The 23448-nt window shown below is 61.2% G+C and overlaps 1 protein-coding gene across 1 annotated transcript in view; it reads left to right on the forward strand.

Moving 5' to 3' along the window:
- CACNA2D2 (calcium voltage-gated channel auxiliary subunit alpha2delta 2) overlaps positions 1-23448 on the forward strand; it is a gene marked incomplete at its 3' end in the record, with an annotated part of 126383 nt that overhangs the window by 47830 nt on the left and 55105 nt on the right. Inside the window, exon 3 of the mRNA XM_080696633.1 lies at positions 13553-13669. Coding sequence (XP_080552759.1) covers positions 13553-13669 — 117 coding nt within the window. The remainder of the gene's footprint in view (positions 1-13552; positions 13670-23448) is intronic.

Genomic DNA, 23448 nt, shown 5'->3' on the forward strand with positions numbered 1-23448 from the left:
CTTCAGTGTTCCAACAGCCTCTTTCACTTTGTAAAAGCCTTTTCTTTCGAAAAATAAAAGAAGATTGGAGGCAAGTACAATATTTGGCTTTTGGCGGCTGTTAATTTGGCGCCGAGCGTCACCTCCGCCTTTCTCTCCCCGGTGCCAACTGTGCCTGCCTGGCTCCGGGTGGGCGGGCGGGGCAATGGGGGTGCGGGGCGGGCTCCTGGAGCCTCTTAAGATTCGAGATTCATTTCCTTAAACACACATTGTCTCACTCCAATTTCACGTCCGAGCAGTTCTGGCCGGGAATTAGCAGCCCCTGGGAGCGGAGCGGGTGGGCTCTGTTTACACGGGGCGGTGGAGGGCAGGCACACGCAGGGGCTCGGGATCATTTGCACCGAGGGCCGGGGTCCGCTGCTGCGCCGCTTGGTCTCAAAGCGAGCCCGGCAAGCCCCCACCACCTGCCTCTGCACCAATCAGCGGTGCTGACTGTGGGAGGCAGACCCTAATGATTTAGGGGACAAATGAAGGATATTGGGTGCTCGGCTCAGAAATGACCCTTTGGCCCAGCTCCTCGCCAGAGAGCTCTGGCTGCAATCTGAGGGTGAAGTTCCTGAGGCCAGAGTTGGTCCTTAGGGCACAGGCTCCTACACCTGCCGCCGCCTCCTCAAGCCTGTGCAGTGGAAAGGTCCAGGGGGGCTTCTAACCCCTTCCTCACAGTGCCCTTTGGACAGCAGGATGGCAGCCCAGAGACGGGTCCTTCCTGGCTGGGCTTGCCTGACGTTCTCCGAGGCCGGGTCCGCCTTGCCTACGCTCTGTGTGCCCCTGCCCGTTGCCCAACCCCATCCCTGAGGGGCCTTTGCAGGGCTGGGCACCCCCGAGCGAGCGGCCAGGCGGGGCTGGGCCCGGGAGGGCTGCGGGGAGCCGGCCGTCCCCAGCTCTCCTGGGCCGTGGCTCATTCGTCACTTCTTAGAGGGGAGACCTGCTAATTTGTCAGCCCATTAGCTGGGCATGAGCAGCATATGGACCCGCTTCCTGCTGCCCTCTTCCTGCCTGCCTCCAACGGCATCATCTGGGCTCGCTGTGCACTGAGCTCCAGGCTTGGCTCTCCAGGCTGCGGGGCACCATCTTGCCCCAAGGCTGAGGTCCTCGGTGAGGCAGGTGAGGCTTGGCTCCAACAGGCCTGCCTTTGGAGTTAAGGGATGCTCGCCCTTAAGTGACTGCTGATGGCGCCACACCGGCGCAGGAAGACCCTGCTTTGGGGCACCTGGGCCTTATTCGTGGTATCAGGAGGAAGGTGACCTTCTCAGCCACCATGGGAGGGGGAGTCTTTGTCTCTACACTGGTCCCATAAGCCGTTGTCTGGGGAGTACGGCAGGAGGAAAGGAGCGTTGCCTGCCGGCCCCTTGTCGCTGGGCCCACACAGGGGCTGTGTACGCTGAGACCATCACAGCCGGTGTCCTTGGTGGCTCTGTGTTTGGCCTGGGTCTGGATGGGATCAGTGCAGGGGTCTTTTCCCTCTAGGATAGTGGGCACAGGAGCAGGGGTTGGGTCTGCTGGGGGTCCCCCAGGCCTGTGCACACGCCCACAAAGGCCCCCGACACCGACGGTGTACTGGGCTTGAGTGGAGGGATATGGGATGAGAGCCGTGCAGGGGAGGACGTACCACCCTCTTTGTCCAGGGCTTCCTTCTGTGTGCAGTAGACCTGGCACGTGTGCACCAGGATGTATGCGGACGTGGACCCACGTGCACTTACACCTGTCACTCATTAGAACACCTACCCTTCCCACGTGCTCACCAGTGACCATTTGTGTACACACATACTGCTGTGTCCCACACACGCGGTGTGCCTTCCGACACACATCTGCAGATACGCTCAGCCACGCACTCCGGCTCCTGCACCGTCTGGATTTGTGGAGGAGATAAGTCTGCAGTTTAGCAACCCTGAACCTGCCGGCACTGTGAACTCAGCGCCAGAGAGCCAGAGCTTTGCTGAGGCTTGGCGGCTTCTCAAAGCTTGTGCCCTATGGAAGGGGTTTTCCCAGCCTGCTTTGCAGGACAGTCCTCAGAGCCTAGCACACCGGCCGAGCTGGCAGAGGGGCCTCAGAGATGCTGGGGCGGAGCCGAGTCAGGGCCATGACCAACACCTGGAGGCCTCGGCCTGGTGCACTTTTGGTGCTCCCCAGGGACCCTGGGATGTGGGGGAGGTAACTAGGAGAGTTCGGGGGCCCCGTCAAGGCCACAGTGGCCTGGCCCTTAGCCTGGTTCTGAGTCCTGAACTCCAGGAAGGAGGCTTCCCACGTGGGCCCCTGTGGGGCACTGAGAAGAGCCGCCCCGAGCCGTGCTCCGGCCGGGGTATGGCAGAGCAGTAATACGACTTTGGAGGAGCTCGAAGTTCCTGGGGTTCTACAGTGGCCGGGTGTGGAGTTCTGGTCAAGTGAACAAGGAGGCCGGGGTCTCAGAAACACTCAGGGAGCAGCGACTGCGCAGGACTGACCCAGGCCTCTTGCCCTGCCAGCCCCAAGAGAGTGGCCCACGGGGGCCAGCCTGAGAGCCTTCCCAGCACCCCTGGAGACCTGGGCCCACAGACCCTACTTGGGGGCCTTTGAGTAGGCCCCTGTGTGGAGTCTCCCAGCAGGCCCGGCACGGGCTGAGGAGGAACGCAGCTGCCCAGTTCTCCGCTAAGGAGGACACAAGGCCACCTTACATAACTGGGGCATTTGTTCCGCTCCTGTCCTCCTGGCGGCAGTGCCCTCGCCGCCTCCTTGCTCGGGGAGTCCTTGACAGGCTAGAGGCGCGGGCCTCCCTCCCTCCCTCCTGCCGAAGGCTGCAGAACAGAGGACAGGGGAGCCCAGGGCACCATCGCCGTGAAGACTGGCATGGGGAAGTGGGGGGAGGGGACCCAGGCGCGGAGCCCCAGCAGCAGACATCCCAAGCCTCTCAGTGCTGCTACTGACCCGAGCCCTTGGCCCCGCAGCTCAGCTCTGCCCTTCTCTCCTTCCCCACAAGCCCCCTGGGCAGAGAGGTTGAGGAAATGAACCCCCAGGGTCCAGCGAGCCCTGTGGACGGAGCCACCACACCAAGGGACAGTTGAACATCACCACAAGTAGATTTGAGGAGACAGCCCAGCAGATGAATGAGGTGTTTCTTAAAGGGGCCGGCTCCCTGAGCGAGTTCACCTAGCGGCCCTGGAGACCACCCCCCAAAACACCCCGGCTTTCACAGCCCTGGAGTGGCTGACAGAGCAGAGTGGCTTCCCCAGAAGAAGATAGCGGCAGGTGGGGCCCCAGGAGGCTCACAGGATCCCAGTTGCCAGGGGCCAGTTGCTGGGAGATGGGGCGGGCCCTGGAACAGGGTCTGTGCTCGTGCACAGGGTGAGTCCACAAAGCCCGCTGGGCCAGTTACTCTCCGAGCCTCAGTGCCCTCCTCCGTGAAGCGGGGACAGCAGCATGTGAGCGTTTCATGCACTGAATGGCAGGGTGGAGGTTTGCTTCAGCCCCTCCAGGACCGGCAGCTGTTCCTATAGTGACCCCATCCAGCCTCCCCTGAAGCTGAGCGCAGGGAGCGGGGCCTAGGCACCGCGTCTTCTCCCCCAGCGCAGCTCACGCACTCAGGAGTTGGAGTTCATGGCCGCGCCGCTCTGGCTCAGCCCGCCACTGTTTGCACAGCGCGTTTGCACGGCAAACACGGCGCTGAGGCGCAGGCAAGATAAACGCTTACGGGTTCTTACATGCGTGGAGATGCAGCCCTGAGCTGCAGGGCCTCGGGATTGCCTCTCTCCCCCACAGCAAAATAAGGGAAGACCGAGGTGCAGAGAGGGGCCAGGGCCTGCACAGGCGCACCCACCCAGGACTGCGTCCAGAGCTCACTGGCCCGGCTCTGGGGCCTCTGGGTGGTGACCACCCTGGATTTTTCAGGTCCAAAGTGGGAGCTTTGCTGTGAGGGCTCGGGACAGGCTATGAGTGACAAGAGCGCGGGTCCTGTGTGTGTGCGTGTGCGTGCATGCCCCTGACGTGTACCTGTCCCGGGCGTGTCTTTGGTGTGTGCAAGAGTGCCCGCATCTTGTTCCTGATGTATATTTATTTAGGCTGCTGACTTGTTCCGCGGAAGATTTAAGGGCACTTAGAAGGATACATAAACTTCGAGAGTAGCCTATAAACTGGGAGTAGGAGAAAAGAGAAAAGAAAACTAGGTGAAGGAGTGAGAGGGAGCCTGGAGGTGCCCACAGAGGAGGTGGGCATGGCGGCCGGGCGTGGGGTGCCCCTCACACCTGCCTGGCTCTCGTGTCCACTGTCTTTTTTTTTTTTTCGGTACTGAGGATTGAATCCGGGGGCGTCCTACCTCCACTGGCCCCCCACATTGCTAGGAGCCTCTCCATGATGTGCTCAGCAGGAGGACTGAGGGCCAGGACCCTCAGGTAGCCCCAGCCAGTGGGGCCAGCAAAGTTCTACTGCCTAAACATCTCACGTGGCTTCCGGCCACCATCTGATTATGGATGGAGACCCAAGAGCCTTCTCCAGGCTCAGGGATACCACGTGTCTAAAGACAGTAGACACACGGAGCTCTCCTGTGAGCCCGGGTGCCCGGTACAAGGAGGACCTGCAAGCAGCTACCCCGTTGCCGGTGTGAGCGCAGTGAGCGTGTGTGTATGACCTGGACGCAAGGTCAGGTTCCTGTGCCTGGAGCCTGGAGCCTGGGCTCCGGGCAACCCTGCCCACAGGGGCCTGGATACACAAGAGCCTGGAGCTGCCTCCCGGCCAGCCTCCATCTTAGCCTTTACACTCCGCACCTCTTGCTTTCACAAGAGCAGCCAGCCCGGGGCCTGGGCAGCCCCGTCATGAGCAGGACTGTTACTGGTGCTGCTACTATTTGGTGACATCTTGGGCTGCAGGTCTCAGGGGAAAGGGTAGACTTCCAGCCTGTGAGGCCTGAAAGCTGGTCCCTGCGGCTGAGAGCAGGGAAAGTGCTCAGGCTTGGGAGCAGCTCTGGAAAGAGGCCCCACAGGAAGCCAGCACCCGCATCTGACCTTCCATCTCTGAGGAGCGCCCAGGCCAGCTGGCTGACATAGCTCAGGGCTGTGTGGATTCTTCTTTTTCTTTTTTGCAGTAGCAGAGATTGAACCAGGGGCACTCTACCACTGAGCTATACCCCAGACCTTTTTGTTTTGTATTTTTTATGTTTTTATTTATTTATTTTTGTGGTACTGGGGATGGGACCCGGGGGCATTCTACCTCCGAGCTGCACCCCCACGGCTATTTTTTCTTCTTTATTTTGAAACAGGGTCTCACTGAGTTGCAAAGGGCCTGAGTAGCTGAGGCTGGCCATAAACTGGGATCCTCCTGTCTCGGATCCTGAGATCCTTGTAATCCTGCTGGGATTACAAGCATGCGCCGCCACACCCTTTGAAACAGGGTCTCCCTATATTACTGAGGTTGGCCTCGAACTTGGAGTCCTCCTGCCTCCACCTCCTGGGTCTCTGAGATTACAGGCATGTGGCACAGCACCTTGCTGTGTGTGGACACTTGAGGAGGAAGGTTGGTGCCCCGCCACCCAGTTGGTAAAGGGCAGGGCGAGGATTCAAACTCCTGGCTTTCAGAGAGTCTTGGATGTAAGAAACTGGGGAGTTTCCTCTTGGGGCAGATTTTGGCCCTTGTACCTCAGTTTCCCGTCTGTAAGATGAGAAGCCAGCCAGCTGCGGAATACCTCCTGAGCGCCCATGTCATAGGTCATGGAGGAGGGCGGCCAAGCAGAACTTGGGTGCATAGCCGCCCCGGGAAGCCTGGCTGGAACTCCCGCAGCAAGACGGGCTTCTGGCTGCGCTGGAGTCTTGGAGAGGGTGGTTGCACGGAGCTCTTGGGGCAAAATGGAGGTCAGGCAGGCAGAGGGAGCAAGCAGGTCGCACCCTTTGCTCCCTGGCCACCAGCACCCTGCCCCAGGCCACCTCTCAGCCCACCAGAGCCCCCACTCTGGCCCCAGAGCCCTCCCTGCAACCCACTGCTCTGCTCTGAGAGTCATAGGCCTTACGCCTGCCTGTTTACAGACCCTGAGTTAGATGCTCAGAGCGGGAGAGCGTATAAGAGGCCGCACGGAAAGACAGTCACCAAGCGCCAGTATCTCCACTCAGGCCATCTGGCAGAACAGAGGGGGCCTTTGCAGCGCCCTCAGCCGTAGCCAGGCTGGGCCCAGGCCACTTGCGGTGTGAACCAGGGGCACAGGGCAGGCCTTGTCTTGGGGGGGAGGGGGGGCAGGAGAATGGAGATGTACCAGGGCCTGGCACTTGTAACGGCTCTGAGAAGCTCAGCCCTGCTGGCTGACTGCCAGATCTGCCAGAACCTTAGTTTCTGTGCTATAAAATGGGGTGCCACTATATCCGCCTGGCAAGGTCGCTGCGGGGACTCAGTGGGTTTCGCCTGGAGCTCCATTTGGCCCCGTGGAGGGCCCTGTCGCTGCCGCGTGTCCCTCTGTGGCTGGGGAGTCCTGGGGGAGGGAACGCAGGCCAGCTGGGCGGGAGGCGGCAGGGAGAGTGGAGCCAGGGTAGGTGGCAAGGGGGCCCGACTCCGACACAAACAATCTGTTTCCCATAAACACGGGCGCCCACACCAGCCGGCCGCCACCCGGCGACTCCCGCGAGCTGGAGAGTGAGGGTGTGTTTACTTGCACTCCCCCGTGCCAGCTGGTGTGCTGGGCACAGCTTCCCTCCCAGCTGCCTCGACAGCCGGCGGCTCCCCGCTCGGGGAAGGGAGGAACGCAGGGGCCCCTGCATCTTGCCTGCAGTTTGGTTCACTTGGGGCTCAAATCGCCTACCCCGATGCCGTCCCCAGGCCAGGTGTGAGGCCAGAGGCCCGAGAGTCTCCGTGGCCGGCATCCCCATGGCTGGGCCGGGCCGGAGCTGTCTTTCTGTCACCTGCAACTGTCCATCTTGGGTTTGGACAACAGGTGTCCGTCCAGCGGGGCCCACGCCCCTGCCTCCACACCCTAGCTGCCCTCTTGGCACCTCAGCACCTGGGATGCCACAGGCTCCGTGTCTCGGGGTCTCAGCTCTGTGATCGCCTCGTCCAAGTGGGGCAGGAGCAGCTGCAGGAGGTAGCCCACCGCCCCACAGGCCGGCAGGCCCTTGGCTCTGGAGAGGGCTCTGTGATCCTCTGGAGAGGGCTCGGCCCCAGGCCTGGCTGGGGCACTTTGGATCAGCTTCATGGACCTGGATGCTGCTTGGGGTGTCTTAGGCCCTGAGTGGCCCCTGGCGGAGCTTCCACCCTTAACCCTGAAGATGGTCATGGGGCTTTGGCCCTGCCTGTGGCACTCGGTTTTGAGGGACACAGAAGTGACAAGAATAGGCAGGGACACTGGAATGTGCCCCACCGCCGGCCGGCCCCCATGCGCTGGGCCGTTTGGGGTTGGCACTTTTATTTCAGGGAGACGCCTCCCCTTAGACTCCTTCCTCACCCCCTGATCTTCCTTCTTGCCCCCGCTTATCTTCATCCCCTTGGCCCCAAGGGCGCCAAAACCCAGGGGAATGAAGTCCCAGGCTGAGCCTTCCGTAGGCACAGGGCCATAGCTGGTATCTGGCCGTGGCGATCCCTCCTCTGGATCCGTGGCCGCTGACGGAGGCCCGAGTGCGCAGTGCCCCACGGGGATGTAAGGAGGGTGGGGCGGTGGAGCCCAGAAGGAAGTGCTTTCTCCTGTGACGGGGAGCTCGCTACCCACCCAACCGATGCTCTAAGGTTTGGGGGCCCCAGTGTGAGGAAGTTCCCCCAGTTTCTCTGAGCGGGAACACACCTTTCTCCAAGGTTCCCCGCAGGACTGCGAACCCTGGAGCTGGGCGGAGACCGTACCCCTCCAGGAGCGGCAGTTTTGATCAGTTTGGAAATGCATGCCAGTCTCAGGGAAGCAAAGGCAGGGCCACACCGGGCGGGCACGTGCTCAGCCTCCCCCAGGTGCCACTGCGCGCAGGCGGGCATCCGGGACAGGGGCCTGCCTGGGCCACCGCAGAGAGCCCGGCAGAGGAGGCCCCAGCTTAGCTGGGAAGATTTGGTTTATTGTTTTGTGTCTTTTGAAAAACAAGAGATTGGGCCTCTTTATGACATGGATTTTACAGCGTAACGAGGCTGCGTAATTTCCCATTCTCAGCGGCAAGTGCACTTTTTACACTAATTGCATAATTAGACATAATGTACTAATTGCGGTAATGGATGACAGTCAACTAAACTTTAACTTTAAAAACAGGGAGGCGTTGCTGGGGGGGCTTCCTGCCCCCGTGAGTTTTGTGAAGGGAAGGCCTGGTAGAAGCTGCTAGAACCTGCCTTTGGGCCCAAGGGATCAGGAAGGCACAGGGCCCTTCTCCCCTGCCCCAGACTCAGGAGGACCCTAACCAGAGCCCATGGCGCAAGGGCAGAATGGCCCTGTGGGGTGTAAGGATGTGGGGTGGGTGGGCGGGGAGCTAGTGTTGCTAGCGGGCCACAACCCAGGAAGGCCAGGGCTCGCCTGCTCAGGAAGCCAGGCCAGGAGCCCGCGTACCTGCCTGTGTCCCCAGCTGGGCCAGATCGCAATGGCCCAGTTACTTCACCTGTAGATGGAGCATTCATCCCAGGAGAGCCCCAGTCACTCTGAAGGTGAGCTACTAACCATGCGACAATCAGCGTCACCGTGGACAGATCCCGGGTGTGACAGGGCGCCGTAGACAGCTGACTCACCACGGAACCAACCCACCACGGCCGCTGGGCAGCCCACATACCAGCTTGAGTATCGGCTGCTGCTTCAGCCTACGCCCGAGTAGCACGTACCCCTGCCCAAGCACCAGCTGTGCTCGGGGCTCGGGGCCTCACCCTGCCCCACCACAGTCCCCTCGTGGCTGCCTGGCCGCCGTCAGCGGTCACACGCCATCCAGGGCCTGGTAGTTCCCAGAGCAACGGGTTAGGGTTTCCTGCGCCCCTACGGGTCCTGTCACGGTGCAGCCTGTTCCTGTTCCTGGGTGCTTGCAGTCGGAAAGGGACCCCAGGTGCCTGGCTGCGCCTCCGTCTTCCCGCCTTCAGGGGATCAGCGGTCATACCCACGCTGAGTGAAGAGAGCAGGCTGGGTACACGGAGGGCTGAGGCCGGGTGGAACCCGCCTTGGCTGGCCACGGTTCTTATTAATCCCTACTTCCTTCCTGGCCAGCCCAGGGTCCCTGAGCCCACACAAGCTGTCCACCCAAGGCAGGCCTGCTTCTGCCCCAGCCCCCTGACAGGTGCCCCTGCCCTCGAAGCCCACACCCTGTGGCCTCTCAGGCTGCCCCCCTCAGTGTGCCCGTGTGCATGGGTGCTAGGGAGGCCTCGCCGCCCACCATCTCTAGCCTACTCGCTGCCCTCCCTCACCTTAGGGACCTGTTGGCATGAGGGACAGGGCAGCTAAGATGCCCACCTGGCTGCCCTTGTGACACCAGGGAGCAGACACTAAGAGAGGTGGGGTATGGAGGACGTAGGGAGCCAGGCGTGGTGGCGCAGGCTTGTGATCCCAGCACTTGGGAGACTGAGACAGGAGGATAGCAGGTTCATGGCCAGCCTCGGCTACTTAGTGGGGCCCTTTGCAATTCAGTGAGACCCTGTTTCAAAGAATGAAAAAAAGAGCTGAGGGTGTAGCTTGGAGGTAGAATGTCCCTGGGTTCCATCCCCAGTACCCCCACACACACCTACACACACACCTACACACACACACACACACACACAGGGCAAGTCCTGGACTTGGAGTGGGGCTGGGGGGCTGGCTGAGCCCAAGGCAAGCCTGGGCCTTTGAGGAGAGAGTCAGCAGCGACGCTGAGCCTGTGTAAGTGTTTCTTGTCCCATTTTCCTTTTGATTTAATTTTCCAGAGATTAGGGCCCGTTCACCTTCACTGCAGAGCAGAGCTGGGAGAACGTTCCGGCGTTGGCTCCCGGGGCGGGTGGTTCACGGATGAGCCAGGCTCGCGAGGCCTCCGCCTCGGCCCCTCCAGAATGGCCCCCGCCCGTGACCACTCCTTGCCCGTGTCTGCCCAAGCCCCTTGCGGGCCGGCCGAGCTCCCGTTCACTCCTCACCCCCTTCCCCAGTGCCTGACCTTCAAGTTAAGGGATGGACGCAGAGCAGCCGTGCGGGGCAGAGCGCGCCAGGCAGGGGCTGTGGGGCCCTAGGACCCCACGGGAGACTTTACCGCTCCGGTCCTCGGCATCTTGCCTAAGTGGGATTTGTCAGGGGTCTGTGGGGTCCCCCTGTGGCCCAGGGTGGCCAGAGCCAGCTCTCTGCAGCAGCAGCAGCAGCAGCAGGGCTGTCCCCTGTGGCCTGCACTGTGGTCGTGGTCGGCCTGCACACACCCTTCCCTCCTCTCTCTCCTTGCCCTCTCTCAGCAGCATCTGACGTGCGGAGGGTAACGGAGGTGAGAGAGGAGGGAAGGGTGTGTGCAGGCCGACCACGACCACGGCTCTGGAGTTGCCCAAGCTTCCTGGGCTCCCTGCTGGGCCCAGGTGGGGAGCGCCCCCCTGGACCACATCAATGTGGAGCTGACCTATCTCCCGAGGTGGGGCCATCTGCAGTCTGTCCCTTGGGTCTCCCTGGGGCGCTGGGGCAGGGACGTCAGGAGAGGGTGAGGCTCTCAGGGCCTGACATGGAGGAATTGCCGCCCTGGGGGCTCATGGACAGCTTGAGCACCCCCAACGTCTCACATCCGACCTTGCCTCACCAGGGAGAAGCCCCTCCCAGCCCGATTCCCTCCCTCCCTCCAGGGAGGACTCAGGTAGGCAGGAAAAGGCAGAGGGGAAGAAGTCACAGCAGGAGCAGGCGGGCATGAAGGCCCACTCCTGTGATCCCAGTACTTGGGAGGCTGAGACTGGAGAATCACAGGTTCAAGGCCAGCCTCGGCAACTTAGCAAGACTTTCAAAAGCAAAATGTAAAAATGGGCTGTGAGTGTATAACTAGGTTCAATCCCCAGTAGACCAAAGAGAAAGAAGAAAGAAAGAAAGAAAGAAAGAAAGAAAGAAAGAAAGAAAGAAAGAAAGGGAGAGAGGGACAGAGGGACAGAGAAAGGGAGGGTGGGAGGGAGACAGGTGTGGTAGTAGAAACCTGCACGGGCTAGGGACCCAAGGCCTGCGCACAGGCCAGGTCAGTGGGCCAGAGAAGCCCCAGATGCCGGCCTGTGGGCAGCAGCAGGCACCGTGGTAGCCTGGTAGAAGTAGGAGAGGGAAGCGAAGCAGAGGCCTGGCTTTGAGGGTGGCCCCAGAGCTCTGCTGTCGCCGCTGTGGTGCCTTGGCCCGGCTGGGCCCTGTCAGTGGCGTCCTGGTGTCCAGGCTAGCTGTTATCACCTCCTTTGGCCAAGGCTGAGGTGTTGGGGACAAGAGCCAGCGGCTGGGCGAGGGACTTGGCGGGAGGGGTGGGCTGGGGTGGACGGAGCCAGGGACTGACTCTGCTCAGGAATGGGAGCTGTGTCTTTGACAGCAGACCCAGGAGGGAGGGATGCCGGCGGGGAGGGGCTGCTGCTGCTTGTGCAGAATCCTGGTGCCCCTGGATAGTGGCGGTGAGGTAAAGGGTCCTCCAGGGGGCTTGTGCCGTCCTTTGGCCATCCTGGGAGGTGAGGGCGCCATTCTCGCTTAGCCTATTGGCCCCTGAGGTCAGACATGGGTGACTCTGGGCAGCCTCAGCTCCCAAGCCCTTGTGTCACCTGTTGGGGACCTGGGGTGTGGCCCTGATGACCAGAGATCTGCTCCCTCTGCGGCCTGGGGCCCCGCTTGGTCACCGTGCCAGGCTGCAGAGGGTTGCCTGGGATCCTGGAAATGACCTTGACAGGCCCTGAGGTGTGGGAAAGGTAGCCCCAGTCCCCGAGGAGGCCAGACAGCCGCACCCGCTGCTGGCTGAGTGGGCTGGGGCTCCACACTGGCCTGCCCACCCAGGGGCTGCGTCCACGGCAGGGGAAAATGGGTGCTTTCAGTGTTTAGTGTCTAATGGTACAGACCCTGGGAAGGATGGGTCAGGGCAGACGGGGCCCTGGCTTTGCCACTCAGTCCTATGCCCCGACTCTCTTCTCCTGTCTTCTCAGCGGTGACACAGGCTCCCTGCACTTCCCCACGACCCCCAGGCGCCCTCTGTCTCCATCGCTGTCTCTACCTGACAGCCTCGGTCCTGCACAGAGCCCAGGGAACAGTCTGTCCTGGCGCCCACTCAGGGCCTGGGGCCTCTGTCTTCCCCAGCCATGTACCAGACCCCGCATCTCACCCCCTAATCGCCACAGCTCTGCAGGAAAGAGCGACTTCACCACAAATTATTTTGTTCTAAGAGAAGGACAAAAAGAAAAGAGAAGCCGGGAGGGGTGGGGGTGGCGGGAGGAGCGGATTGCCTGTGCCTGAGCCGCTGTGCTGGCGCCGCCTTAACCCTTGGGCTGCTGGGCGCTGGGCGGCAGCGGGCACAGCCCATCCCCTGCCAGATGACAGCGGCCTTATCTCTGCACCTCTGCTGTCACTCGACCTTATCGCTCCCTCCGTCTGTCTATCGCTGCCCCCACCACCTCCTTATCTCTCTCATCCCCGCCTCTGTCTCCAGGTCCCTCCACTCTGTACAGCCTGGTGGCGGCCTGGCCTGTGACCTCTGGCGGTGTAAAAGCTGGCATGGGGCACAGGTTTCCAGAGGTCACCAGGATGGATACAGGGACCTGGTCAGGCTTGGCGACACACACAGGGGTGTCTGACGCATACAACCACACACACACACACACACACACACACACACGACCCCAAGACACAAACAAAGAACAGCTGCAGGAATCTCCTAAGACTCACATCTAAGCCCCCAGACTGTCTAGAGGACCTGGCCCCACCCCCGCCCAACGTGCTGGGACATGCGCACAGACAGCTATGTAGAGCCATGTCTCCCCCTCTCACACACACACACGCACACGCACACGCACACGCGCAGTCAGATTTACCAGGCCATGTGCGCACGTACACACACAAGAAGGAGGAACAGGCGGATTCATTCTCCCCACCAGCCCCCTCTTTCCTGGTCTCCGCCCCCACATTCTGTGCCCTAAATGGCAGAGGAGCCCCGAGGGGCACCCAGAGCTTCTGCTACGGTTTCTGCAAATGCCCTGGGGCAGCACGAGCAAGAAGGGGTGCTAGTGCCTGGGGCTGTGTGCAGGCTGGCTGTGCGCTGCTCGTGTGTGGGGTTGTGTGTGTGTGCGCACAGTGTGAGGCGTCTTCTTGCCAGGCTGTGTGTTTCTTGGCTCCGTCCCCACCCCGTGCCCTGCCTCCTCCTGCTCTGTTCAGCCTACTCTTCCTCCTCTGTTACTTGGTCCCTCAACTTCTCAGGGAGTGTTGCTCAGAGCCCTGAAGGGGGCCTTGAGGCCCAGGGAAGGCCGTGACAACTTCAGCCCATCCACAGCCATCGACTGGCCCAACCTGGGCTGCACCCCAGAAGCACGCTTTGGAGCTGTGGCCCTCCTGTCGCTGGAGCCTGCACTGGCCGACGCCGGGTGGGGTGAAGGCTCACTGAGTTGGGGTGTGCAGAGGGAGCACATGGGCCCCTGGGTGGGAACACTGGACCCCTGCAGCCTCACCCTAGCCTCTGCTTCCTTCCAGATCTACAAGGACAACCGGAACCTGTTTGAGGTTCAGGAGAACGAGCCCCAGAAGTTGGTGGAGAAGGTGGCGGGGGACATCGAGAGCCTGCTGGACAGGAAGGTGCAGGCCCTGAAGGTAGGCTGGTGTGTCGGGGTACAGGGCCAGGCGGGTGGCCCAGCCCTCATCACGGCCAGCCCTGGGCCCTGTGCTCAGTACGCGCTCAGGGGCCGTGGCAGCTCTGGCGGGGGCAGGACAGTCTTTTCTGGAGTTGCCACATGACGGGGAGGACCTGGAGTCTCGTCCAGGATGCAGGTGGCCCTGCCCCTCCCTCCTCTGTGTGCCCTGGTCTGTTGGTGGGCACTGACCTGCTGGGGTGGATGCTCTGCCCCGGGGAGGGCCGCAGACTCTGGTGAGGGAGTGTTGAGGGGCCCTGGATGCCCCACAGGGAAGGCCACAGCCACGCGAGACCGGAGTTGGAGCCCCGTCTCTGAATGTCCCCCCAACCTCTCTCTTCTGGACCTCAGTCTCCCCATCTGCTGTCAGAGAGGTTGAACCTGTCACCTCCAAGGCACTGGGGTTCTGCGAGGTGTCAGGACCTGCTGGACTAGCCAGCCCGCCTCAGGGGCAGCAGCGCCCGGCTGTGGGCGGTTGCACTGCACACCGCGCCCTCACTCTGCTGCCCTGCCTGGCGTACAGTGCGGCTGTCCAGCCGAGCTGGCGTTGGAGCCACCCGGTATCCGAGGGAGGGGACATCCTTCAGGACCCGGGGCCTGCCCCTCTTGGGCTCCAGGATGGGTCGCCTTGTTTGGGGGGTGGGGGGGTGGCAGTGACACCCGTCCAGCCCTCCCCACAGGAAGCCCCGCCTGCAATCCTCTTCAGGAGCCTCTGGCTGGAGTCTTCCCCAGACCCTCCATCTCACCCTAGAGGAACCAGCCATCCTGATGGTTTGGGTGGGGTTGCAGCCAAAGGCCTAGAGCCCTGGTCCCCACCCCTGCCTGCACCCGGCTCTCTGGACCTGGCCTGCGTGTGAGCAGGGACAGATGTGCATCTCCTTTCCACATCTGCAGCTCAGCCCATGGCCTGGTGCACTGGATACCAAGGATTTTCAATGGCACCCGCTCCTCATGTGCTGAGCCCACCATGAGTGGCTCTCACCGCCACCCCAGGGGAGGCCCTACCACCCCACTTCATGGAGGGCGACGTGAGAGGTGCCGTGTGTCAGGACAGGACGTGGCGGAGCCAGGGTTTTTTAGTGCGTCGGACCTTTACATCATATTGGAATCCTGAGTGTCAGAAAAATACATGCACACAACTCGTGTTCTCCCCACCAGGTGCCCCCCTCACCTTGAGAGCCTTTGAGATTGGAGCTGGCCATTTTGTATGCCCTCCTGGCATTATTTCTACGATTGCATTCTTTCCCTGACGCCCTTGGTCACTCCCCTGGAGTCTCTGCTCACCTGAGGTTGCCCTTATTTCTGAGCCTCTCTCTGGCTTCCACATATAAGGGAGAACACACATCTACTTGTTCTTTGGGACTGGCTGTTCTCTGAGTAATAGTCTCAAGTTCCAGAGCCCGGATTTGAACCCGGGTCTGTCTAACTCTGAGCCGGCCCTTGGCTCCCTGCGTTATTCGCGAGGGGCTCACTGAGGCTGCAGCCCTGGCCCTCCCAGTTCTTTCCTGGCCATCGACCTCTTCCTGCTACAGAATCTCCTGGCTCCGGGCCCACAAGATGCTCCTGCCAAGTCTCCAGAGGAAGGGAGGACCGCCCTTCCCCCTCCCCGGTCCGTCCGTGTTGTTCAGAGTGCTGTCGTCTTCCCTGGGTCTTAAACGTGCTTTCCTCGAGTTCTGGTCCCTTTCGTGGTTTCCACATTTGTTTGCAGCCTTTTGTGCACATGGAGGGAGGGGCGTTGGGGTTGGACCCCTACTCCGTTGTTTCTAGATCCCTGGACCCGACCCACGAATCCAGTTTAAATCCCTGGCTCTGGTCTGGCATTTTAGTTTGGGGCTTGCAGAGAGGGAGCTGAGCAGTCCAGGACAGAAGTTCACTGTCTCACTTCATCAGAGACAGTCCGACATTTCTCCAGGCCGCACAGGGCAGTTTCTGGGGCCTTGCAGTGCCGGAGGCAGCACCCCGAGGGCTGGGGAACACGCTGGGCCCTGAGCTTTGGAGGCAGGGAGGGGACCTGGCCTGGAACTTGAAGGACCCATGGAGGTGGGACCTCGCGCCAGGGTCCCCCCTGTTAGAGCCGAGTCTCCGGAGTCTCCAGAGAGACTTAGTGAGGCCCTGTCTCAAAATAAAGAATGAAAAATATGGCTGGGTGTGTAGCTCAGAGGAAGAATGCCCCTGGGTTCAATCACCAGTACCGTAAAATAAATTAATTAAAATTTATTTAAGGAGAGGCTGAGCCATGCTCCTGTCCTCTCAGCTGCTTGGGAAGTAGAGACAGGAGCATCCCTTGAGCCCAGAAGTTCCAGGCCAGCTGGTCAGCGCAGCAAGACCCGTCTCAAACTAACTAGGGGTGCAGACACCTTGCCTGGCCAGTACCTCTGGTCTCACAACTCGGGGGCCGTCATTCATAAAGCCATAGTGGACGGTGTCACCCGCAGCACTGTCCGGCACCTTTACTGTGTGGCTTGGGGAGGCCGAGGGAGACCATCCTCCCTAGATCCAGTGAGGGTGGGTAGTCCCACGGAGGGAGGTTCCAGCCCCCTCCCAGGCGCCAGGCCAAGCACATCGTGGCCTAGTAGGCTTGGTTTCTGGAGCGAGGGAAGCCTTAGACCAGGGCAGTCAGGCCAGAGCAGCTTCCTAAGGACATCAGTGTGGGTGCCAGAAGCCTGCTCCCTGGGGGCCCTTTCCCCCAGCCTCAGTCAAGCCAGGGTCAAGGAGAGGCCTGGCTGAGACGCCGGAACCTTGAGGCCCTGGCCCTGCTCAAGCCTACCTTGCCTACCACGCTCCTGCACGCCGATCCACCGCTGCCCCAGTGACCAAGACCTTTTCAGGTGCTCGACCTTTGCTGCCACACGGCGCTTTTTTAGCCCCGGCTGCACGGTGCAATCAGCTGAGGAGCTTTTAAAGTCATGAGGCCCAGCCAGGGCAGCGGCCATCATCTCAGTAATTGGGAAGCTGCGATAGGAGGATTGCAGGTTCGAGGCCAGCCTAGGCAATTTAGTAATCCCTCCCCAGCCCCAGTTGCAAAATAAAAAATAAAAAGGGCTGGTGGTGTAGCTCAGAGGTAGAATGCCCCTGGGTTCAATTCCCAATACCAAGAAAGAAAAAAAAAAAAAAAAAAAAAAACCACCCAGGCCCCAGTTCTCAATTCTGTGCAGGGTCCAGGACACTGACCCTAAGATAAAGTATCTTCCCACAAGGTCTGGCCTCTTCCTCCAAGTCCAGGCTGCTTGAGCCTCACCACACGTCGCTGGTGACACATCTCTCAGTCCCCTTCTCCATGTGAGGACACAGCCTCTGGTCCCAGGTCTCCCAGCACAGCCAGGCCTGGGGCCCAGGCTGTCTGGCTCCAGGCCCTACAGCCAGCCCCTGACCCTGTCCTCCTCTGTGCTGCCATCAGTGGCCGTGAGGCGTTGGCCAGCTGCAGGGGGCCAGGGCTGAGGACGGGGAGGGGCGCTGTTCTTCCCAGACGGGCTTGCTCCGGATGACCCAGCCACCTTGGGCGAGTCCCGGCCCTGGGGTCCTTCCTGCCTGCGCAGTGAGCGTCCCTCCGCATCCTCAGCAGGCTCTCGGGCGGGGCCTGGGCGCCCAGCGGGCAGCGTTCCCACCCCCAGTGGCCTCTGGGGAGCGAGCATCATTTAGAGGGAAATTAAAAACCCTCTGCGCAGCCGTCCTGCTTTCGCCGCTAATGGCCACTTAACCCAATTAAACTGACGCATTGTTGGCGGTGCGGCCAGGCCTGTTCAGGAACGGGGGTTTGGGCTGGGTGTTCCGAGGAACGGGAGCTAGGAGCCGGGGCTTTGTGAGGAGGCAGGGCTGCCGCCGGCTTCGGCTGACTCGCGGCCCTCTCTGAGCCCTGGCTCCAGCAGGGTTTCTCAGCCTGGGCACGTCCTTGTCGTGGGGCCCACTCTGGGTCCTGCAGGACGCTGGCAGTGTCCTTGCCTTCTACCCTCTAGACGCCTGTAGCTTGCCACTCGGCTGTAACGACCAAAAATGTCTCCAAGCATTGCCAGACGTTCCCGGAGGCCCCACTTGAGAACTGCCAGTCTAATGGGGGAGCGATGTGACCGTGGTGACTGGAAATGTCCCACGCACGAGCAGGCAGACACGGGGGCCTTGGAGGGTGCGGTGGGGCGGGGCGCCGTCCTCCGTGCGGAGGGCCAGGAGGGGCGGCAGCTGGCCGGTCAGCTGAGCCCCGGTGCACCGGCCATTGATCTGCACTAGGCAACCAGGCTGGCCCTGGGAGGACCGGCCACAGGTGTCGCCCATCTCCGAGGCGCAGCCTAGAGCAGGAGAGCCTCGTGAACGTTCACAGGATGGGTGCCAGGGCCCCCGCGCGAGGCTGAGCTCAGGGAGCTCCAGAAGGCAGCGGAATGGCGGGCTGCGGGGCAGGAGCCTTGGGAGCACGGGCTGCCTCCGCCTACCCTTCTCTGAGCAATTAAAAGGTGTTTATGTGGGGCTGGCGCTGGCTTCTGCCTCCCTTCCATTACGAGCATTAAGAGATCTTGACCCCTCCACTTTCCCGCTCTCGACAGGAGCCGCAGACGCGTGGAACCAATTAGGCGCGCGCGTGGGCGCCAAGGCCCGCAGCCGCTCCCTGATTGCGGCGCTCAGTTGATTGCTCTCCCTCGCCTCAGTGCTGCTGCGTGCTGGCCAGGTGCCAGCCAGAGGAGCCGGCCGGCCCGGGCACCGCGAAAGCGCAGGGCTAAGGGATGGGCGTCTGTCGAGTGCCCATGGCGTGGGTGCCCCCAAGGGAGGCGGCCAGCACGCAGCCGGGACGGGGTGAGGCTCAGGAGAGGCCGGGTGGAAGAGAGCAACACTGAGAAATGGAGGTCACAGAGGGCTCCGCGGAGGAGGCGGCCGGGATGTGTGTGGACGAGAGGGGAAGCTGCTGTCCACTCCCCCACACCCAGGGACGCTCAGGGCCAGTCAGCGTGGGCCGCCAGCCAGTGGACACCAGCATGGGGACAGAAGCCTCTGCCTGCATCCCTGCCCGGTGGCTGAGACCTCCAGGCTGCGCTGCAGGGCTGGGAGCAGCCTCCTGAGGCCAGGAAGGAGACGGTGCAGCCCGGGTGTGGCTGGGCACAGTCCAGGGACCCACCTGCACCCGCTGCCTGAGCTGGTGGCGGTACACCAGGGCCCGTGGGCTGGAGTCGGGCCCTGGAATTGCCCTGTGGAGCAGACCCCTCGAGGCGCAGGCAGCAGGAGGGGCCGGAAAGCTGGGCCCATTCCTCCGCATCTGCTCGCCAGGGAAGGCTCCACAGGGCTGGGGCGCAACATCCTAGGCCCACAGAGCCCAGGAGACACACGCGCCCCGCCCGAGTTCTTCCTCGTGGCCGAGTCGGAGGGAAAAGGCTGAGTGCAGAAGATACGCGTCAGGACAGGAAGTAACATCTTTCTATTTTTTTCTTTTTCTTTTTTGGTACTGGGGAGTGAACCCAGGGGTGTTCTTCCTCAGAGCTACAGCACCAGCCCTTTTGTAAATATTGAGACAGAGTCTTGCTAAGTGGTTAAGGCCGGCCTCCAACCTGTGACCCTCCTGTCTCAGCCTCCCGAGCACCGGGGTTACAGACGTGCCCCGCTTCTTCCAGCTTAGGAAGTAACATCTTGCTTGCCCTGACTGCCCCCGGGGTGGCGGGAGACTCCCTCCCCAGAGAAGGCTGTGCCCCCAAGGGGAGCCCCTCCTGCGGTGCCCACCTTGCTGGGGTCCTGCCTGGCAAAAGGGGGAGATGCTGGGAGGAGGAGAGAAAGGGCCTGCGGGCCACGGGGACAAACCAGACTAATTTAGGATCAGAGGAGTGAGGATTTAATTGAGTTTTAATAGCGTCTGGCCCTTTGTTCTGAAACCCGTGTGTGCGAGGGCTGGGGGAGGGTGATAGAGGAGGATCCCTGCCTTCCAGGGCCCCAGACTTTAAGGAGACGGACAGGCTGTGGGGTGCATTGTACAGAGCAGCTAAGATGGTACAGGCCAGTCTAGGAAGACAGCCTGGAGGAGGAGGCCTTGCGCCGAGCCTGAAGAGGCACCTGGAGTTTTCAGGGTAGAGAAGAAGCTGAGCGCAGTGGCCCACTCAGCATAATCCCAGCACTTGGAAGGCTGAGACAGGAGGCTCACAGGCTTGAGAGCAGCCTCAGCAACTTGGCAAGACTCTTGGCAACCTAGTGAGACCCTGTTTCAAAATAAAAATCAGAAAGGGCAGAGCATCGCCGGGCGTGGTGGCGCACGCTTGTAATCCCCGTGCTTGGGAGGCGGGGACAGGATCGCGCAGGTTCGAAGCCAGCCGTGCACGCTGGCTTAGGAGACCCTGTTTCCAAATAGAAATATAAAATAGGTCTGGGAGTGTAGCCCGGGGGTAGAAGGGCTTCCAGGAACCCCAGTACCACCAAAAAAGAAAAGAAAGAAAGAAAAAGAAAGGGCAGAGCATGTGCACACCCCATGCATACGTGTGGAGAGAGCGTGCACGCAGGCCCGTGCGTGCATGCAGCGGTGCAGGCTCTGCCCGCCGGCCTGGCCCCGCAGGCTCGTGCACAGAGGCACCGCAAGCCTTGGGGCCTTGCTGAGACCTTGCCCAATGACCAGTCCTCTGCAGTCCCCCAGAGAACCTGCGGCCGTGAGTCGCATGCACAGGTGCGTGTGGCACGCAGTCCTGTGACCGGGCCCGGAGCACAGAAGGAGGCTGAGAAGCGGGGTCCTCACCTCCCGCACTGCCCAGCGGCCCCGGCTCGCTCTGGTGCAGCCACGAGCCCTCGTACCCACTGGGCCTCAGCTTACCTGCCTGGGCAGCAGGAGCGAGCATGGCCTCATGGCTCTCCCACCAGAGTTTGTGCTGGGCCTGGGTGCCACCCATTCAGGAAGGGACACTCCTGGGGGTCACTGGGCATGGGCCCAGCTGCAAGAACTCACTGAGGGCCCTGTCCCAGCTCCTGTCCATGGGCCATGCTGGCTGGGCTCGGTGCTTCCTCCTGGCCAAGGCCCTGGGCCCTTGTTTGAGAGGCCGGTCACGATCACTGGCCCGTGTTCCAGCCGCTGTGTTTGCCCACTCTGGTCCTTGGCATGTTTGCGGTGTCAACACCAGCTGGAACCTGGCTGCAGAGATAGCTGAAGGCGTGAGGCCCATCCTCCCGCCTCCCGGGGCCTGGCCCAGCCCCTCCCTCGACAGGATTGGGCACAGTGGGCAGCTCCTCATTGGCGACCCACCCATGCTCCCACAGGCCTGCTGGGCGTGGGCTGGGCAGGTGTCTGGAATGAGGGAGGGCAGTCTCTTCGGGGCACAGCTCAGGGGACTCCTGGCACAGTCAGCCTTCCAGCCTTGAGGGTCAGTGTGACACTGCCCGGCCCTCCCTCCCTGTGCCCAGGTCATCCTGCCCAGCAGCACCCCAGAGAGGAACCCGAGCAGTCAGGCAGGTGGACAGATGGACAGAGGCCCGAGGCAGGGATGGGGCAGGGAAGGGGGCTCCAGGGAGGATTTTGAGGAGACCATGAGCCAGGCAGACTGATGTCCACAGGGCACGAGCCCCACCCCCTGGCTTGGGGACACTGAGGGTGGCTTTCAGAGACAGATGAGAGCACAGAGGACCAGAGAGGAGGCCTGCCCTCACAGGTAGGTTTTCTAGAAATTAGCCCTTAAGCATGACTCTGGGGTCACAGCAATGTCCAGGGCATGGGCACACTTGTAATCCCAGTATTTGAGAGGCTGAGACAGGAGGATTGGGGTTCACAGACAGCCTCAGCTACTTAGTGAGGCCCTTTGCAACTCAGTGAGACCCTGTTTCAAAATAAAGAATAAAAAATAGGTCTGGGTGTAGTTCGGAGGTAGAATGCTCCTGGGCTCCATCCCTAAAAAAACAAAAACAGAAAACCACCAGAAAACAGCAGTAACAAATTTGCATTGTTTTTCTTCCAAGCATCTGTTTCATGCCAGCACCCCGCACAAGGCAGTATCACCCACTCAGGGGACCTGTGACAGGGTCCTCTATACTGAGACTGGGCAGATGTGGTGGCACATGCCTGTAATTCCAGTATTTGAGAGGCTGAGACAGGAGAATCATAAGTTTGAACCAGCCTATGAACCACAATTTTGAACCACAATTTAGTGGGACCCTCAGCCACTGAGCAAGACCCTGTTTCAGAAAAAAAAAAAAATAGGGCTGGGAGTGTAGCTCAGAATCCCCCTGCGGTCAATCCCCAGTACAAATAAATATAATAATAAAAATAAAAATGCTGGGAGTATAGCTCAGAGGTGGAATGCCCCTGGGGCCAATCCCCAGCCCCCAAAAGAGTGAGGGAAAGGCCGTCTCAGCACGTGGACAGTGGTGGCAGTCCAGCTTGGTGACCATGTCCTAAGGTGGGACCATGGCCCAGGCCCAGGCCAGAGCGCCTGGCTCACGATGTGCCCTTCCTGGCGCCCATGCGCATACCTGGGCCTCCTGGTATCAAATCTTCTGTTAATCTCATCTCCCAGCGTGACTACTGTGCAATTGGCTCATTTTGCAAAATATTGCATCTGTCATACTTTTCTTACTGTCTCTTCTTGCTGGGGGGGATGGGAGAGGACGGCGGAGGGGGGTTGCTGGGGGGGGCCACCTCACAGGTCACCTCTGGCTCAGGCCCCGACACGCCCCGCAACACAGGTCCCAGTGGGTTAGGCCCGAGGCGTCCAGTCCCTCCTATGCCGCAAGGAAGGATGGCACAGGCTGACCCAGCCCTGCCCCAGGAGGGTCCGTGCCCCCACTCATGCCCAGGACTGCTCGGACCCACGCCAGGCTCAGGGGAAGGAGCCGCTTGCTAACCTGCCCGGCGCACAGCGGCCGTGTACGCGATGCAAGGGAGCTGGGCGTCAGGGTGGCCTCTGTGTTTCCAGCTGTCGGGCGGGAGCTGCGTGAAGCCGGGGTCTGTGGAGGGCGCGTGGGAAGCCCCCAGCGGGTCACACGTGGCTCGGGCCCTGCTGAGCGTGACAGCTCCGGCCAGGGCACCAGCCGCTTCTGCCTAGGAGCCGGAACACCTGTCCCCTGCCCCCAGAGACGGGAGCAGGCAGCCGGCGCTGTGCTCACTTCTGTCTGTGGTTGTTTTGGGTCCTGGGGATTGAACCCAGGGGTATTCTACCTCCAGACTATACCACTGGCCCTTTTTATTTTTTAGTTTTTTACTTTGAAACAGAGTCTCCCTAAGTTGCTGAGGCTGATCTCGAACCTGCAATCCTCCTGCCTCGGCATCTCAAATACTGGGATTACATGCATGCACCACTGCGCCCAGTTTAAGCTGTTTCACTGGAGGCGGGGCTGCTGCCCGCTGGCGCAGCATCGCTGCCAAGCTCCCGGCCATTGCCCGGGTGGAGGTTGAGAGGCGGCGGCGGCGGTGGCCGAGGCCTGGCCCACACAGCCCGCGCGGCCAGCATGGCCTACTTTCCCACTCCCCACACTGTCTCCCGCCTTTTCTTGCTGCGACTCCCTCAGGACGTGAATTCTCTTAAACTTTTAATTAAAAACATTCTCCTTTCTCCCCCCAAGGTTTGCTTCCCGATGATTTTCCTGTTGGAGGGGGAGGGGAGTCTTGGTAGAGGGGGAGTGAGCTGGCTGGGGCAAGCGCCAGCCCCTCTGTGGTCTGGGCAGAGGCGTTGCTGGGGCTCCAGCCCTGAGCGTCTGGCCAGATTCAGGGCACACTTCGGCTCCTGAGTCCCGTCACGTCCCACACCATCAGTCAAGGACATGACATGTGCGGCTGGCAGGCCGGGGCCTCCCCAAGAGGAG

Source organism: Muscardinus avellanarius, assembly GCF_963383645.1.
Source record: "Muscardinus avellanarius genome assembly, chromosome: 5".
Lineage (NCBI taxonomy): Eukaryota > Metazoa > Chordata > Mammalia > Rodentia > Gliridae > Muscardinus > Muscardinus avellanarius.